Source organism: Macaca mulatta, chromosome 7 (assembly GCF_049350105.2).
Source record: "Macaca mulatta isolate MMU2019108-1 chromosome 7, T2T-MMU8v2.0, whole genome shotgun sequence".
Taxonomy (NCBI): Eukaryota; Metazoa; Chordata; class Mammalia; order Primates; family Cercopithecidae; genus Macaca; species Macaca mulatta.
In genome coordinates this window covers 165,859,846-165,878,788 of record NC_133412.1, presented here as the reverse complement: position 1 = coordinate 165,878,788, position 18,943 = coordinate 165,859,846, and the positions used below count along the sequence as shown (strand labels likewise).

The following is an 18,943-nucleotide window of genomic DNA, read 5'->3' as shown; positions in this document are numbered from 1 at the left end:
ACATGTGGAGTTGGCCACGCTTCTAGCTATGCTGGAAATAGTCAAACCTTGTGAGAACATAACTTACCAAGTTTTACTTTAAAATTCACCATTATAACATGCAATTAAGACTACTAGAGGCCAGGCATGGTGGCTCATGCTTGTAATCCCAGCACTTTGGGAGGCTGAGGCGGGCAGATCACGAGGTCAGGAGATTGAGACCATCCTGGCTAACAGGGTGAAACCCCATCTCTACTAAAAATACAAAAAATTAGCCGGGCGTGGTGGCAGGCGCATGTAGTCCCAGCTGCTCGGGAGGCTGAGACAGGAGAATGGTGTGAACCCGGGGGACGGAGCTTGCAGTGAGCCAAGATCTCGCCACTGCACTCCAGCCTGGGCGACAGAGCGAGACTTCGTCTCAAAAAAAAAAAAAAAAGACTACTAGACACAGTTTTACATGCAAGGTGTATAAGAACAGTAAGAACAGTAGAATGTGTGTGTGTGTGCACGTTTTTGTTTTGTAAAAGGTTATAAAAGGTTTTTTTTTTTAATTTCTGAGTCATTTTGGCAAAATAAATAATTTATGGTGCTCTGGAATTTCAAAATCAAACTTCAGTTTCAAAATTGTCTTTCCTAATGCCTGATTTTTTGGATAGATCAGAGGGCCCCTGAAAACATCCAGAAAGGAAGTAAACAGGATTATTTGACATGTTTAAGTACATGGGATTGCAAAAATGATGTTCAGTCTTCTTTAGGTTATATTTTTGTGAATAATACTAATATGTGTTATAAAATTGTATGGGATTTCTAAAATGCTAATGTCTAAGTATATGCTATCAATTATAATTATGATTATTATGCTAAGTTATTATAAACCACAAAAAATTTTTTCTTGTCCATGCTATGTACCTAATTTGGAAAAACAACTAGTATCCAAGATAATATAAGTCTAATGTTAATTAAGCATGGCCTCATGGAGAACCAGGATGGCCACCTTGTCCTTCCAGAATCCTTAAAGCTTTTATTATTAAGAGTTCTGCATTCCGGCCGGGCGCGGTGGCTCAAGCCTGTAATCCCAGCACTTTGGGAGGCCGAGACGGGTGGATCACGAGGTCAGGAGATCGAGACCATCCTGGCTAACACGGTGAAACCCCGTCTCTACTAAAAATACAAAAAAAACTAGCCGGGCGAGGTGGCGGGCGCCTGTAGTCCTAGCTACTCAGGAGGCTGAGGCAGGAGAATGGCGTGAACCCGGGAGGCGGAGCTTGCAGTGAGCTGAGATCCGGCCACTGCACTTCAGCCTGGGCGACAGAGCGAGACTCCGTCTCAAAAAAAAAAAAAAAAAAAAAAAAGAGTTCTGCATTCCATGACCCAACATGGAAAAGATAAAATGATCCAAATTGAAAACATTGATGTAGTGACTTACAAATTACTAACATAGTTTATAACCAATGTTTGATCCCATATTCCTGGGAAAACAATTAAAGCCTCAGGTTAAATTGGTCACCTGGTAGGCCACTTAAACATTTTACAAAGGGATTTCATTCAATTGTTATTTTCAATGCATGTATCTGGTTGTATAAAAGCTTTCCCATGCAAGAGGACTGATGTTATAACAGTAGATTATTATGCTATAGTGTATTTTCTTTTTTTTTTTTTTTTGAGATGGAGTCTCACTCTGTCGCCCAGGCTGGAGTGCAGTGGCCGGATCTCAGCTCACTGCAAGCTCCGCCTCCCGGGTTTACGCCATTCTCCTGCCTCAGCCCCCCGAGTAGCTGGGACTACAGGCACCCGCCACCTCGCCTGGCTAGCTTTTTATATTTTTTAGTAGAGACGGGGTTTCACCGGGTTAGCCAGGATGATCTTGATCTCCTGAAATTGTGATCCGCCCGTCTCGGCCTCCCAAAATGCTGGGATTACAGGCTTGAGCCACTGCGCCCGGCCTATAGTGTATTTTCACCAGGTAAAAAAGCTTTTTATAGTTTAGATCTTCTGAGAACATCAGAGAAAGACTGTCCTTGCCATCCACACGCAACAAAACTTCAGGACCTGGAACTTTGGGTTCATAATGTCAAAACTGTGAAGGGTCCCTCCATACTCTTGGAACTATATACCCATTGGAACCCCTGGGGTAAGGCTAAGCAGGGAGGTTTCTCTCCAGAAGAGGATGGCATCCTTGATGTGAACAGCTTTCCCCAAGTTCACAGATTAAGGCCTCCACTATCATGAAACTCTTATCTTTGAACATTTTCCCTTGCTTATGCCTCTATGAATAATAGAAGTGGAAAAGGGGTCTGTTTTGTGCACTTATGGGGTGTACTTTTATTCACGAAGGAGTCTGCAGCCAGCCTTATACATGGAGAACCTTATACTTTGATGGATAAAGGACAAAGGCCCAATGTAGGTTTAAAAAAACTTTGATGGTACCTCATTATGGTCGCCTCATAATCAGTCAGAAACAAAACATTGGTTCATTTGTCTTAACCCACATCATGGGTTAAAGATAACATTGCCAGGAGGCCTTCACTCTTCTAGAAGGGCATCATTTATTAGGTCCTTTTTCCATGGTTTAAAGTAAAAGAAGTAAAAGAAGCAATGATTAGCAATATAATAATAATGGTTTAAAGTAAAAGAAGCAATGATTAGCAATATATCCCTCATGATAGGCTCTACAGCAAATTCTACTGTAAAGGCTACAGTTACACAACAGACTTTAAATTTTCTTGTGAAAGTTATGACAGAATTGGCTGAACAAAGATGTATCTGTGCAGCTGCTGGCACATGTGGCCTACGGAGAAACACATCAAACGAAGATTATAGGAATTCAGTGCTAGTGGATTAACAAAGAAACTGCTTAGTTAAGTCATTCTTTGGTCTCTTTGATTTTAGGAGGTTTGGCTTGTGGGGACCTTGGGCAAGGAGCATACTCCAATTTCTTACTATTATCCTCCCAATAGTCATAGTAATAGTCTTCCTGTTGGGCTGTATTCTCTCAAAGGTTTTAAATGCTTGCATGCAGCCATCTCTAGAATGTCACATGGTCTCTCTCCAGCTGGAATGACAGGAGCTGAAAGAAATATGCGACCATGAGGACACCATAACCTGTGAATGATGGGCTAAGTAAGACCAGAAACCCAAAATGAGGGTAACAGAGTGGCACTAAGGCCCTAAGTTTTGGTCACGTTCTCACTTAGGCTCTCACCTAAGTGAGAACGTGACCAAGAAGGGGGAATTTTAAAATTTATTTATTTGTTTATTTATTTATGTATTTATTTATTTTTGAGATGGAGTTTTGCTCTTGTTGCCCAGTACAATCTTAGTTCACTGCAACCTCCGCCTCTCAGGTTCAAGCAATTCTCCTGTTTCAGCCTTCTGAGTAGCTGGGATTACAGGCACCCGCCACTACGCCCGGCTAATTTTTGGTGTTTTTAGTAGAGGTGGGGTTTCACCATGTTGGCCAGGCTGGTCTCGAACTCCCGACCTCAAGTGATACACCAGCCTCAGCCTCCCAAGGTGCTGGGATTACAGGTGTGGGCCACCATGCCTGGCCAGGAATTTGTTAAACAAAATTCTGGGAGGCCATTGTTTTGGACTAAGCTCATGCACTAGGCCCCAACAAACCAAACCAAAATGGTGTCGCTTTTGCTAAGACTTTAAGGAAACACATAGATTCTAGAACAGACCAGGTTTTATTTTTTTCTCCTGCAAATCTCTATAACAAACATTCTTGACAACATAGGTATCCACCCCCCTGAAGTTCCCATTAAATCTTTTAACCAAATTCATTTCCTCTCGCATAGAGACCATCAAGCTTCAGATAAACATGCAACAAAGGTTCCAGCCAGTTGCAGGTGAAGACACCACCCCTAGCCGTCCAGAAGCTACCCTGCCTCCACTATACAGAGCAGGGTGAGAGCTCCTTGATCCCCAATAGGCAGGGACTACGCCCCAAGCCAGCATGAAGCAGTTAAAGAAAAAAGAAGACCATTGTTCTCTCTGCCTCCCATAAAGATTTATGGAGATCACCTCTCAGGGAAGAGATGAGGCAGGAAAATAGGGGCTGGAGGCAGGGAACATAAGGCCGATTCTCACTTCAGCTGTAGAGGAAATGTCCTCTCCATAGGGCGTAGGCCAAGTAAAAGACTTTGTAACTTTAATTCATCCTCTTCATTTGCATAGGGCACACCCCAAGTAACCAGTGGAATCCTCTAGAGGGTATTTAATATTCCCAAAATTCTATAACGGTGCCCTTGAGGCCCTATGCTTGGGCCCGCTCCCACACTCTGGAGTGTACTTTCATTTTCAATAAACCCCTTCATTCCTTCCTTGCTTTGTGTGTTTTGTCCAATTCTTTGTTCAAGACGCCAAAAACCTGGACATCCTCCACCGGTGACATTATCAGCCTCACTTTTCCTGCCCATCTGGACTCAGGAGGGTCGTGGTAGGTGGGGAGGGATGCTCTGGGTTCAGCATGGTTTTCTTCAGAGGCAGCAGGGAGTTGTGGGCCTGGAGCCCACTGCTGGACCCCAACACATCCCACCCTGTTTCTAACCAGCCCTTGTCAAGGTCCTGTAGCTTAAGTCATTGGCTTATGGCACCAAAGTGTATTTTTAAATTCTTACTGACCCAAAACCAGTTTTGAATAAACAGGCAGTTCTCAGGGTGGTTAGCAGACACCCGCTCCACCCAGCAGCTGCTTCGTAATCACAAGCTACCTCCCATAAAGGGGGATCAGCCCCTGTTGCTGCCCCTACAGGAAGTTCCTTCTAGAACCCCTGCAATGGGAGGCCTGGTACACGCAGGACTCCAGGCTGTCCTTGAAGCTGATAACACAGGAAGCCGGGAGACAGGCAGTGAGCCAGAGGGGCAGGTGTGGAAGGGAGGGGTTCTTATCAGATAGTGTGAGAAAGCCTCAGAGCCAACAAGTCCCCTGTGGTTCCCAGAGGGGCCTGTGCCCTCTCTCTGCATCCTCTGAGCCGCACCCCTCTCTCTGGGGCTTCCTTGTGAAGTTCTCTGTACCCACCCAGGGTTGCATGGGATGTTTGCTGCAACCAGACAACCTCCTGCAGGGCCGGGTCTACTCACCTACTGACACAGTAGAACGCAATCAGTCTGAAGATGTCCTCAAACACAAGAGCTGAGCCTTCCAGGTACAAAACTGGGGAGAGAGAAGAAGGGTCCTGGGTGAGGTAAGTATCCCGCCAAGGAAAAGGGGGGAAGGAGGCGGCAGGGACTGGGTGGGGGGGCATGTCTGCCACACTCATTCTGGGTCCCATGCTGGGCTGCATGTGGCTCCATACACATCAGCTGTCAACAGGACCTTAAGTGAGAAAGGGACTTCCTTGTCAATCCACTGAGATTTCAGAGGATTACTTATTTGTAATTAGTCCATTTTCACACTGCTGATAAACACATACCCGGGCCAGGCGCAGTGGCTCACGTGTGTAATCCCAGCACTTTGGGAGGCCGAGGTGGGCGAATCACAAGATCAGGAGTTCAAGACCAGCCTGGCCAACAGGGTGAAACCTGTCTCTACTAAAAATACAAAAAATTAGCCAGATGTGTTGCCTATAATCCCAGCTACTTGGGAGGCTGAGGCAGGAGAATCATTTGAACCCGGGAGGCGGAGGCTGCAGAGAGCCAAGACCGTACCATAGCATTCCAGCCTGGACAACAGAGTGAGACTCTGTCTCAATTAGAAAAAAAAAAAAAAAAAAAAAAAAGACATACCAGAGACTGGATAATTTACTTAAAAAAAGAGGTTTAATGGACTCACAGTTCTATGTGGCTGGTGAGGCCTCATACTTATGGTGGAAGGCAAAAGGCATGTCTTCATGGTGGCAGACAGAGAATGACAGCCAAGCAAAAGGGGTTTCCCCTTACAAAGCCATCACATCTCGTGAGCCTTATTCACTATCAGGAGAACAGTATGGGGAAAACTGCCTCTGTAACTCAATTATCTCCCACCAGGTCCCTCCCACAACACGTGGGAATTATGGGAGCTATAATTCAAGATGAGATTTGGGTGAGGACACAGCCAAACCATATCACTATTAGGATAGCTGGTGTTAATATACACTCATAATTTTGGACAAAATAACAGACAAGGTTCTAGACTGTAAATGCAGAATTAAACATTTAATAGATCACAGTCATCCCAAGCAACAGTCTCAGAACTTGGCAATTGTGAGGCCCAGGAAAGGCCAGGAGGAAGGGTGTTGCCCAGTTCTGCCTCAGCCTCCAGGAGGAACATGGGTCTGGGGCACTGAAGTGGGGCCACTGGCCTGTCACCCAGATCTCCAGGGCCTCTCAGAACCTAACCTGATTGGCTGCACAGCTCACCCAAGGGCGAGGGCTACCCTGATGTTTTACAGCTCTGACAAGGAAGAGGGATCAAAGCATTTGTTCAAAATCCATGCCAAGGTGGATGGGGCTCCTCGGAGGGACACGGTGCCAGGACGCCGCCGTCAGTGCCTGTAGCTGGGGCCAGACTGACCAGTGGAGAACATGGCACCATGCTCTGCCCTGCTTGGGAGAGCTAGGGCGAAGGAACCAGAGAGGTTCAGCAGGTTGTTGGAGGTCCCACTGTTCATCAGTGCCCTGCAGGCACCTGCCCCACAACTCTTGACTCATCCTCACACTCCCCACACCCACGGTCATGCTCCCTGCACGTGGGAGCCCCACATGAGTGCCCTCTGGCTCCAGAGGGGCCAAGAAACACGTGCATGTCCCACTGTGGTCCTGGTCTCCCAAGGTTCTAGTTTCCATGTGATGGAGAGGGAAGGCAGGACCCAGTTTCCAGGTCTGGCTCTGAGCCTGGAACGGACAATGAGGCCTCAAGTGTGTCCTTTCTCCGCTCAGTGCCTCTGACCTTCTACCTGTAAAGGGAAAGGAGTTCTTCCCTAAAGCCACACGCACATAGGTGACGTCAGTTTGTGGTCCTGTTTTCAAAGCCCAGGACAGCACTCCACAGCATTAGAGGTCTGTGAGATGCTTATAGCGATACACAAACCAACATGTTGTGTTCAATTAACTTCATTTTTATATTTGCCTTCTTTCTGCATATCAAACACTGTTCTTAACGGTTCACATAATTAAAAAAATATGTATTTGTCTATGGCAAGGAGATCATGGTTTCCCACTGGGACAGAGACAACATTTTAAAAGAGAATTTAAGTAAAATATTAACTAGATGGTGGTACAGGAGGCATTTGGAGGATGCCTACAAATGACTTAAGTCTGAGAGACCCTGGCCGGTGGTGTTGGAATTCACAGGATGGCCCGGGCGTCCCAGTGCCACCTAGTGCCCGCATGTGGTGCACTGCCGACTCCTTCCACAAGGGGCAGCACAGGCGTGGCCAAGGGAGGCTGGGGCCAAAAGACTTCCAGCAGCAGGGAGGGGAGACAGAGGCTCCATATATAAGACAGGAACAGAAGGAAGGACCTTCCTCAGGAACGCCTGGAGTGTGTTAGTGGTAATGCACACAAAAAGTCCAGCCTACATACCAGGCATACTCAACAATCAGTAGCTTTCCTTCCCATTGAGGGAAGGCCTGATTTTTGCAGAACACAGATAAACTTTGAAGATAAAGTCAGTCACGCCCCCTTCTGTGCCCCCTGGTACTTTACACAAAGCCCTGGACTCCCTTCCTGAAACAGCATCCCTACAAGGCTTTGTACTTAGCCCACTAGATAATAGGTTAGCCGTTAGTACAGGAACTAGGGCTTACTCGCTTTGGCAGCCAGGGCCCAACACGGTGCTATATGCAGAGGCCCGATTACTGTTTTACTGTTAAAACCCCAGATTTGTAAAATCATAAGCAATGCTTAAGACTCATGCTTGTTTCTTTGCAATGAAACCTCTCCCCTGGCCCCAGCCCCCGGCCCTTCTGCCACCTTTCCATTCCTGACTATGTAAACAGCATCCTTCACACCAAGGCCACACACGGGGAGGTCCTGCATGCTGGGGCAGGGTTTGGTCCATCTTTGAGTCTCCCTTAGTGTCCAGCACAGTGCATGGGAGATTGATGAATGTTTGCTAAGTCTGCCTGGGAAAGATACCCCAGAGGGGTGAAGGCCACAGGGGTATCATGGACAGGGTCTTGGACCACTTACCATGTGATTGATGGCCCTTCCCTCTAGGGCCCCAAAGGAACACCTCAGACTTGAGGAAGTCCCAACAAACAGCCTCACACCTTTCTAGAACACGGGTGAGTGCAAATTGGCACAAGACAAACAATCCTTTGTTCTGATGGGTGGTGGATTTAGCTTCTAGACTGTCCCCTGTCCTGTACCGCACTGGCCAGTGTCTTGCGTGTGGGTTCCCAGGCCACGCCACCTGCACGTGAGCATGTTCCGAGGTTGTTGCTTCTCCTTTCTGTGCCTCAGTTTCTTCACCTATAAAGCAGGTGATATGGTTTGGATCTGTTTTCCCACCCAAATCTCATGTGCAATTGTGATCCCCAGTGTTGGAGGTGGGACCTGGTGGGAGGTGATGGGATCATGAGGGTGGGTCCTTCATGAATGGTTTAGCACCACCCGCTTAGTGCTGTTCTCTGATAGAGTTCTCATGAAATTTGCTTGTTTAAGAGTGTGTGGCACCTGCCCCCCACCTTGCTCTGCTCCCACCATGTGAGACACCTTGTTCCCCCTTTGCCTTCCATCATGATTGTAAGTTTCCTGAGGCCTCCTCAGAAGCTGAGCAGATGCCAGCATCGTGCTTCCTGTACAGCCTGCAGAACTATACCCAGTTAAACTTATTTTCTTATAAATTACTCAATCTCTTTCTTTACAGCAATGCAAGAACAGACGAACACAACAGGGGTAGTAAAGTACCCACCTGTTGAGGATTGACTTGTGTTCCTGCCAAAGATATGTGAATGTGATACATGTGAATACATGTGAATCTCTAATACATGTGAATGTGAACTTATTTGGAAATAGGGTCTTTGCAGATGTAACGAAGCTGACCTCACACTGCATTAGAGTGGGCCCTAAATCCAATGGCTGGTGTTCTTGTCAGAAGGCCACATGGGCTGGGTGTGACGGCTCACGCATGTAATCCAAGCACTTTGGGAGGCCGAAGCAGGTGGATCACCTAAGGTCAGGAGTTTGAGACCAGGCTGGCCAGCACTGTGAAACCTGTCTCTACTAGAAATAAAAAAATTAGCCAGGCGTGGTAGTGGGTGCCTCGGGAGGCTGAGGCATGAGAATCGCTTGAACCCGGGAGGCAGAGGTGAGATTACGCCACTGCACTCCAGCCTGGAGGATAGAGCGAGACTCTGTCTCCAAAAAAAAGAAGGCCATGTGAGGGCATGGGACACAGACCCAGAGATGGGAATGCCATGGGAAGCTGGAGATGGAGATTGCAGTGATGCAAGGAATGCCAGCCAAGGAATGCCAAAGATTGGCAGCAACCACTGGAATCCAGGAGGGAGGCATGAAACAGATGCTTCTAGAGTCTCCAGAAGGAACCAAGCCTGTCCACACCTTGATTTCCGATTTCTGGCCTCCAGAACTGTGAGAGAATGAGTTTATGTTGTTCTACGGCTCCCAGTTTGTGTAATTTGCAGTGGCAGCCATAAGAAGTGACTACACCACCAAATAAACATCACCGTGAACATGAAATAAATTATGCCATGGGAGTGGCTTGGAACAGTGCCCGTGTGTTCAGTCAATGGGGATATTACTGAACTGTCATTTTACACATGCAAGGCAATGTGGTGTGAGGCAGGGGTGCAGGGAAAGGGTTTTGCAGACCCACTGGATCTCATTTCCTATTGCTCCTCAACAGTAATCCTGTCTGTTGGCTGGGCTTTTTCTTCCCTCTCTCCTGTTTCTACAGTCCTCACTCCCAACTCCTTGCCTCTGCTCATGCTCTTTGTCCCGCACAGAGAATCCCTGCACCTCCAGAGTCCAGTTCTAGATCCACCTTCTACCTCAAAGCCTTCATTTCCCAGGGATTCCACCCTCTCTCATCGGAAAGCCACACACAGGATGTGCTGCCCAAAAGGCCCATCAGGGAAATGCCACCGGTGTGTTTTACTGTGAGTGAGAGGCAGGGGCTCTTGGACTATAGCTGGGGCAGGAACAGGTCTCACTTTTCCCTGTCCCCTGCACTGAGCCCAACACCATGCCTGCCACACAGCGAGGACCCGTAAAGAACAGTCGGGCAAAAGGGGCCTTCAGGTGCTAAGATCCAGAGCGGGCCAAATAAACAGAGACAGAAAGGATATTAGTGGTTGCTTAGGGCTGGGGTTGGGGGAGATAGGGGGATGCTAGCTAAAGGGTATGGGTTTCATTCTTTCTTTCTTTTTTATAATGGTAAACTATAAATAACACACAATTTAGCATTTTAATCATTTTTAAGTGTACAGTTCAGTGGCATTGAGTACATTCACGCTGTTACACAACACAAGGTTTCTTTTTTGAGGTGATGAAATGTTCTTAATTGACTGTGATGATGGTTGCACAACTCTGTGATACACTAAAAGCCATTGAATTGTATGCCTTAAATTGCTTAATTGTATGATATCTAATACTTAAAAAAAATTTTTTCTGCGCCAGCGCCTTGATCTTGGAAGATACTGAATACATTAAATAAACACATCTGAATAAAGCTGTTATCTAGTAAAAAGATACTGATACATTAAATAAACATATCTGAATAAAGCTGTTATTAAAACCAGAAACATACACACACACACACACACACACACACACACACACACACAGACTGAATTTCACTTCCTGCATTGTTTTCCTGCGAGTTTTTATAATAAGCATATACGACTTTTGTAAGCGGAGACATAGTTAAGATTTTTCTCTAAAACCCGTGGTTTCCAGTGTCCTCTCAGCTCATGCTGCTTTCAGTAGCAGCTCAAAACCCTACTAATACAGCTGACAAGCCCCCATGCCACCTACTGCCCAGGAGACCATGTCACCCATGAACCTGCCAAGACAGTTCTGACAGAGCCTCAGGCCATCCAGCACCTGCTTCTGCCCTGGGGAGGGAGCCCGCCAGCCTGCTCCTCCCAACAAAATTGCCAGCTCCAGCAGTTCCCAAGACTTGTCACACTGAGTACATTCTCCCATATCCCTCAGCAAAAGCCTCAGGGGAAACATACCAGCAGACCCTGTCCAAACCTTCTCAAGAGGTGAGATGTGAGAACAGGCACCAGACAGAACCCAGTGTGCTCCAAGGTGACAGCAGGTGACAACAATCAGACTCTGCCCTGGCTCAGAAGAAAGGAAACCTTTCACTGGTGACTCACCCTCAAGGCTGGGTCAGGGGCAGGTAGAGATGCTGGGTACATGCATGCCAGCCCAGCCCCTGGCACTCACAATCTCAACATCAAAACAGAACATCCATGAAGAGCTGAAAGCGATCAGGTGTTTTTGTTTTTAAAGAGGCTCAGTTTTTCAGGAATGGAAAACTGTATGTCACATGTTGTTACTTATAAGTGGGAGCTAAGCTATGAGGATGCAAAGGCATAAGAGTGATAGAATGGACTTTGGGGAGTGGGATGGGAAAGCTGCGTGTGGGGTGAGGGATAAAAGACTACAAGTTGAGTATAGTGTACACGGCTTAGGTGATAGGTGCACCAAAATCTCAGAAATCATCACTAAAGAGCTTATGTAACCAAAACCCACTTGTACCCCCAAATTAAAATACATTTTTTTAAATGCAAGTTTTTTGTATAATTTAATAAACAACTTTAAAAATGCTAAGAAAGAGAGACTGGGCACAGTGGCTCACGCCTGTAATCCCAGCACTTTAGGAGGCTGAGGCAAGTGGATCACTTGCGGTCAGGAGTTTGAGACCAGCCTGGCCAATGTGATGAAACACCGTCTCTGCCAAAAATACAAAAATTAGCTGAGCGTTGTGGCAGGTGCCTGTAATCCCAGCTACTTGAGATGCTGAGGCAGGAGGATCATTTGAACCCAGGAGACAGGTTGTAGTGAGCCAAGATTGTACCACTGCACTCTAGCTTGGGCAACAGAGTGAGACTCTGTCTCAAAAAAAAAAAAAATGCTAGAAAAGAGAGAGAGAAATTCAGTTATATCATTCAGTAATGCAAATGCAAGAGCAGAGACTGCATGTGCATCTTGTTTTGCACAGAACCCCCAGCATATACCATGGTGGTTGGTACATTGCCAGTTCTCAAATATTTATTTAATTGCATTAATAAAATAAATAACTGTATTCATAAAATGGTTTATTTTGGAATGCTTATAGACTTACAAGAAGTTGCAAATAAATGAATAGGGAAGTCCTATGTACCCTTCACCCAGTTCCCCCGAGTGGTAATATCGGTAATAATTAGAGCACAATGTCAAAACCTGGAAACTGACCTCGACACAATCCCCAGACGCTATTCAGATGTCAGCAGTTTTATATGCACTCATTTATGTGTGCGTGTGTTTGTACAATATTTGGCAATTTTATTACATAGGTGGCTTCGCGCAGTCACCACAATCAACATATTTGGTTCATTCAACACCATAGAGCTCCCTTGTGCTATCCCTTCATAGCCACATCTAGCCCCTCCCCATCACTAGCCCTGACAACTAATCTGTTCCTGTCTCTATGACCGTATTATTTCACGAATGTCATATAAGTTGAATCACAAAGTATATATCTTTTGGAGACTGGCTTTTTTCAGTGTAACTTCCTTGTGGTTCATCCAAGTTGTTCCGTGAATCAATAGTTCATTGCCTTTTATTGCTGAGTAATATTCCGTAGCATGGATATACCATGGGTTTGTTTAGCCATTCATCCACTGAAGGACATTTGGATGGTTTCCAGCTTTTAGTTACTATGCACGAAACTTCTGTAAACATTGACGTACAAGTTTCTGTGTGAAAAATGTGTTTTCATCTCTCTGGGATATATGCCCAAGAGTGAAATTGCTGGGTCATGTGGTAAGGTCATCTGTAATTTCCTATCATTTTTTGAAGAAGGAGTCTCACTCTGTTGCCAAGGCTGGAGTGCAGTAGTGCCATCATGGCTCACTGCAAACTCAACCTCCCATACTCAAGTGTTCCTCAGCCTCCCAAGTACCTGGGACCACAGGCATGCACCACCACACCCAGCTAATTTTTAAATTTTTGGTAGAGATGAGGAACTCCTAGCCTTAAGCAATCCTCCCACCTTGTTCTCCCAAAATATTGAAATTACCGGCATGAGCTACCATAGCCAGCCTCTAGTTTTCAAAGGAACTGCCAAACTCCTTTCCAGAGAGGCCACACCATTTGACATTCCCACCAAGAATGCAGGGGTGATTCAGTTTCTTCCCATCCTCACCAGCCTTTAGTGTTATTCCTACTTTTTATTTTAACCATTCCAATAGGTGAACAGTGATATCTCATTGTGGTTTTAATTTGCGTTTCTCAAATAATTAATGATGTTGAACATTCTTTCGTGTGATTGTTTGCCATCTGTGTATCCTGTTTGGTGAAATATCTGTTCATGTGTTTTGCCCATTTCTAATTGAATATTTTTCTTTATGGCTGAATAATATTCTACTGTATGGATATATCACATTGTATTTTTCCACTCATCAGTTGATGGACATTTGGGTAGTTTCCACATTTTGGCTACTACAAGCAATGCTGCTATGAACATTTGTGTACAAGTTTTTGTGTGGATATGTTTTTACTTCTCTTGGGTATAAACCTAGAAGTGGAATTGCTCAGTCATATGGCAATTCTGTATGTTTAAGAAACTGTCATACTGTTTTCCAAAGTGACAGCACCATTTTATATTCCCACCAGCAAGGTATGAGTATTCTAATTTCTCCACGCCCTTGTCAACACTTGTTATTGTCCATCCTTTTTTATGATAGTCACCCTAGTGGGTGTGAAGTGTATCTCATGGTGGTTTTTTTTATTTGCATGTCTGATGATTAGTGACTGTTGAGAGTCTGTTCATGTGTTTCTTGGCCATTTCCATATATTCTTGGCAAAAATGTCTACTCAGATCCTTTGCCCATTTTTGATTGGGTTACTTGTCTTTATTTATTTACTTATTTTTTGAGACAGGGTCTTGCTCTGTTACCCAGACTAGAATGCAGTGGTGCGATCATGGCTAACTGTAGCCTGAACATCCTGGGTTCAAGCAATCCTCCCAGCTAAGCCTCCCAAGTAGCTGGGACTACAGGCATGCACAACCATGCCCAGCTAATTTTTGTTGTTGTTGTTGGAGATATGGGGTCTCAATATGTTGCTCAGGCTGGTCTTGAACTCCTGGGCTCAAGCAATCCTTCCACTTTGTCTTCCCAAAGTGTTGGGATTAGAGGTATGAGCCACTGCACCTGGCAGAGAGTTCTTTATATATTCTAGATGTACATATTTTTGTCAGATACGTGATTTGCAAATGTTTTCTCCCATTCTGTAGTTTGTTTTTTTGTCCTCCCCCTTCTTTTTTTTTTGAGACTGGCTCTGGGGTTCCCTCTGCTGCCCAGGCTTGTCCTGAACTCTAGGGCTCAAGGGATGCTCTCACTGCAGCCTCCCAAGTGGCTGATATTACAGGTGCATGCCACTGTATCTGGCCTTGTCTTTTCATCCTCTTAACAGGGTCTTTCCAAATTTAAGAATAAAACAATGCTGTCCAAGCTTGTCCAGAAAATAGTAGGCACACAATGGGTGTTATATAAATGATTCAGTAGGGCCATTCCCAATCTGCTTTAATTAACGGTCAATTCTTCTCTCTATTGATATCATTAATGAATTGTGGGCCTTTAACCAGTTATCATTCTTATCTAGACCAAAGTCCTCTCTGTAATTTTATTGACACTATTATTTCCCTTTGTAGATGCTTTCTTCATAGATGGTGCAAAGGTAAATTTCAGGTATGACAGTTTTAATTACTACAAGTTCCCAGCAATTGAGGCTAATGTATTCAACAAATGAAAACTTGTTCTTCATCACATTGACTCTAGGGAAAGAAAGCCTATTGACAGATGCCTTCATTACAGTCTCATTGATCTTGGTTAACAAATGAAGTGTGAGCGTTTGTTAATCCAAGCCGGATCCTTGCTTTGAGAAGGAACAGATCATGATATGAAAGCACGGAATGAGGATGTACCTTGCCAAGGATCATTGTTTTTGAAGTATATACATAGTTGTGAAACACAAACCCAATCTTTCCTTTTTAGCAGACAGTTTTGTTAACCCTAGAGATCCCACTTCTAACACATTTCGATTGACAATAGGAGTTGTCAATAAATTTTCCAGTTCTGACCCCCATTTGAAGGGCTTGGCCAGAGTTTCTCTTTGGCTAGGACATTTTTCATTATGTATTTACTCATCAACAAGGACTTATTGTGCTCATAGTATGTAGAAATAAAGAGTAAATGGGGCAGGGAGTGGTGGCTCACTCCTGTAATCCTAGCACTTTGGGAGGCCGAGGTGGGCGGATCCCTTGAGCTCAGGTGTTCGAGACCAGCCTGGGCAACATGGTAAAATGCTATCTCTACCAAAAATACAAAAATTAGCCAGCCATGGCGGCTCACATCTGCAGTCCCAGCTACCTTGGGAGGCTAAGACAGGAGGATCGTTTGAGCCTAGGAGGTGGAGGCTGCAATGAGGTCCAGCCTGGGCCACAGACGGAGACTCCCTCCATCTCAAAAAAAAAAAAAAAAAAAAAGGAAAATGGATAAGGAAATTGAGAGGAAGCCTCACAGTTAGAAGGGTAACAGGGAACCTGCTGGTGGTATGGGCCCTGGGACCTATCTGTAATTCTTTCTTGGTGGGGAGGGGTGGGTAGAGATTCAGAAACAATCAGCTCATTCTCTTTCGATGATTGAACATTTGGTTGGGTAGGGAGAGAGAGATGTTGATTGTTTTTATCTAAGGAAAACCTTGCATGCAGCAAGGACTCAATATGCATGCTTATGGAATGAGCACTGGATGGAGTCAATGGATAGATTAGGATTGCCCCTGGAGGAAATTGTCACCTGGGGATGCAAGGAACGCTTGGACACCACTCCTATAGGAGAGGGGAGTTTCTGACTTTTTGGAGGGCTCAATACTTGGAGAAAAAAATGCCCTCACACCTGGCTAGGAGAGGACCTTCGGGTGGACCCTGGAAGTGGCTTTAACCCCAGGTCCTTATGTGACACTACTGAGCCAACCTACTCTGAATCTTCCTATCACCCAGATCGGTTAGAGAATTCAATCCTAATGGATTCTGATCCTCTTTCCTAAAAGGGGCACTAGATCACTGAGCTGGGTCCCTGACAGGAAAGGCCAGGGGCACAGACCCTGAGGATAAAAAGTCAAAGTGATAAGGGACTGGGGCGTGGTTCCCAGCTGGGGAGCAGGAGGGAGGGGTACCTGCAGGGCCCTATGGGCTGGGAGCAGGGAAGTGAGGCCCTTCAGGGCCATGCCCACTCTTCCATGGACCCCTACCCACCTTGGCCAACCTGTGGACCATCATGCAGGCCCCTGCAAGAGGCAGGCTCCTTCCCCATTTTGAAGGACACCGTTGCATTTTGGCCAGGGTCCATGGCTGCCCAGCAACACCACAGTTGCCATGGGAACCACCACTTGGTCAGTTTGTGGCTGAGGGGAGAAAGGAGTGTTTGCTACCATCACAGGGCTTACTATCCAAAGGCACAATTTTCTGAAACAGATGGAAATCACTTTGTGTTCCCAGGGGTAGAAGTGGGGAAGACAGCAATTTCTTTGGAGCCCTGGGGACCCGCTGGTTCCAGGCCCAGCCCTGGCACCCACTGGCTTTGAGGTGATGCTGGAGAACCACCCTTTCCTGCCTGAGGGAAGGGTGCTGCTAGACCTGAACTGCCAGCACTGCTGGTACCAGCAGAGGGGAGAAGCTGCCAAAAGTGAGAAAAAGCAAACAATCCCATGCCAGCCTGAGTGGCTCCTCTGTTCTCTGAGATTTGCTACCATGTAAGGACCGCAACATGGCATGGGCAAGCTCTTGTTTTTGCTCCAGGCAGAGCCCAAACCTGGACAGCACTGACCAGGCGCAGGTCCCTGGGTCCACCAACCACATACCATGAGACTCTGAAACTTATTTTCTCTAAGTGCCAGGTGAGAAGAGTAACTGAACCCCTCCCACACCCTCTGGGTCGTTGTGCAAAGGCTGAAGGCCTACCTGACAGAGGCTCTGAGTGCAAGACAGCAGCCGCTCCACAAAAGACAGCACAGAGATCTCCAAGACCTGGGCGGGGGTGCTGAAGGGTGGGGAGGGCAAAGGATGAGTTAGGGTTCAGGGAGCTGGAAGAGGATGCCGATTGGGAAAATGTGCTGAAAAAAGCATCCTTTCTCTTTTGCTGGCTGTTACTGATGATCTGGGGTGGCACCTTTGCCTCTGGAGCTGGCCCTGGAGCTTGTATGTTTCCAGCCTGCCTGAGCCTCCCTCTGTAAGGCTCCAACACCTGTCCAGTCCGCAGCTCTCAGTGTAAGATCATCCCTCCTTAGCCCTGGTCTCCACCCACCAGGGTCCTGGGCCAAGTGCGCTGCAGGCTTGCAGTGCAGAGTAGGGCATAGTGAGTTTGCCTGAGTTGGCCTTTGGCTGGAGGCCAACGGGAAAGGGATGGGGAGCACCCAGCAGCCATGGTCAAGCAAGGCTGCTTCCAAATGCCCCAGGTTACAGCCCTGGACAGGGAACCACTGAAAGCCAGAACGGAAGGGTTCTAAGAGGTAGCTCTGCACCCTCCCCATGGCACAGATGGGGAAACTGAGGTCCAGAGGTGGCACATCATCAGCTTGAGAGAGAGGATCGGCCCAAGTATTTTCCAGAGTTGGATTCTAGAGCTCTCTGGAATCCAAATTCTGATTCAGTGGCAACTGTCATTGTTTGCTTCCTTCTCCCAAATTCCCAGCACTGGGCTTTGCACAGATTCGAGCCTCCTGAGGAGTCATGGAGGGTTACCGTTTTCAAAGTTTTCATAATAATAATGTCATCTTCCATTTAATAAGTGCTCACTGTGCCAGGCTCTGTACTTCTAATCATCATGACAACTCCATTATCTACCTTTAATAAGTGAGGAAACTGAGGCTCAGGAAGGCTCAGTGACTGGCCTAAGGCTGTGGCCAAGTTGTGACCATGGCCCGCCAGCCAGTATAGCAGGTGCCTTTTGTTGAGAGAGGAGGCACAGGCTGGAGGGAGGGTGTCCCGGTGCCTCCTACAGGAATGCAATCGGTGTGTCGCTGCCTCGCTATTAGCAGCAATGCCTTTCCTGTGGGCCACCATCTGCCCTGTCGTCGGGCAGCCCCCGGGTGATCCCTTGGTGAGGCCTTCTTGGACAGAACTTCTGGCCCCTCCCAACGGCTCGAGCACTAGGCACACAGCTGACTTTACAGCTGATTACAGCACATCGTGATTTATTTACAGGCCCAGCTCTGGCCCAGGATGAAGCTTCCAGAGAGAGCAGAGCCCAGACTTCATTTCTTTTCACCATCCTGGGTCCAGGATCTTGCCTGGACCATCTCACATGCTTCACGGGGCTCGTCGTTGCTGCAAGCAGCATGTCACGCTGAGGCAACTCCCGACTACATTGTTCATGCTGTAATAAAAGATTCCTTTTTTTGGAAGCTGCTCTTCTGTATTGAGCAAGTGCGTAGATGAGACTTTTTAAAAGTCTGAGAATAGGCCGGGCGCGGTGGCTCAAGCCTGTAATCCCAGCACTTTGGGAGGCCGAGACGGGCGGATCACGAGGTCAGGAGTTCGAGACCATCCTGGCTAACACGGTGAAACCCCGTCTCTACTAAAAAATACAAAAAACTAGCCGGGCAAGGTGGCGGGCGCCTGTAGTCCCGGCTGCTCGGGAGGCTGAGGCAGGAGAATGGCGTAAAAACCCGGGAGGCGGAGCTTGCAGTGAGCTGAGATCCGGCCACTGCACTCCAGCCTGGGCGACACAGCGAGACTCCGTCTCAAAATAAATAAATAAATAAAAGTCTGAGAAAAGGAATACAGTGCAAGCGTACAAACTGT

General features: G+C 46.7%; 1 protein-coding gene and 1 long non-coding RNA gene across 5 annotated transcripts in view; one reads left to right on the top strand and one right to left on the bottom strand.

Moving 5' to 3' along the window:
- Positions 1-18,943, bottom strand: part of RIN3 (Ras and Rab interactor 3) — a 183,844-nt gene that overhangs the window by 72,749 nt on the left and 92,152 nt on the right. For all 4 annotated transcript variants that reach the window (XM_015144395.3, XM_015144397.3, XM_015144396.3 and 1 more), the window contains exon 4: positions 5,065-5,137. In XM_015144395.3, the coding sequence (XP_014999881.3) occupies positions 5,065-5,137 (73 nt within the window). The remainder of the gene's footprint in view (positions 1-5,064; positions 5,138-18,943) is intronic.
- Positions 1,336-10,597, top strand: LOC144330383 (uncharacterized). The gene is made up of 2 exons (XR_013396504.1): positions 1,336-5,168; positions 8,774-10,597. It is a non-coding gene; the product is annotated as an uncharacterized LOC144330383 (long non-coding RNA).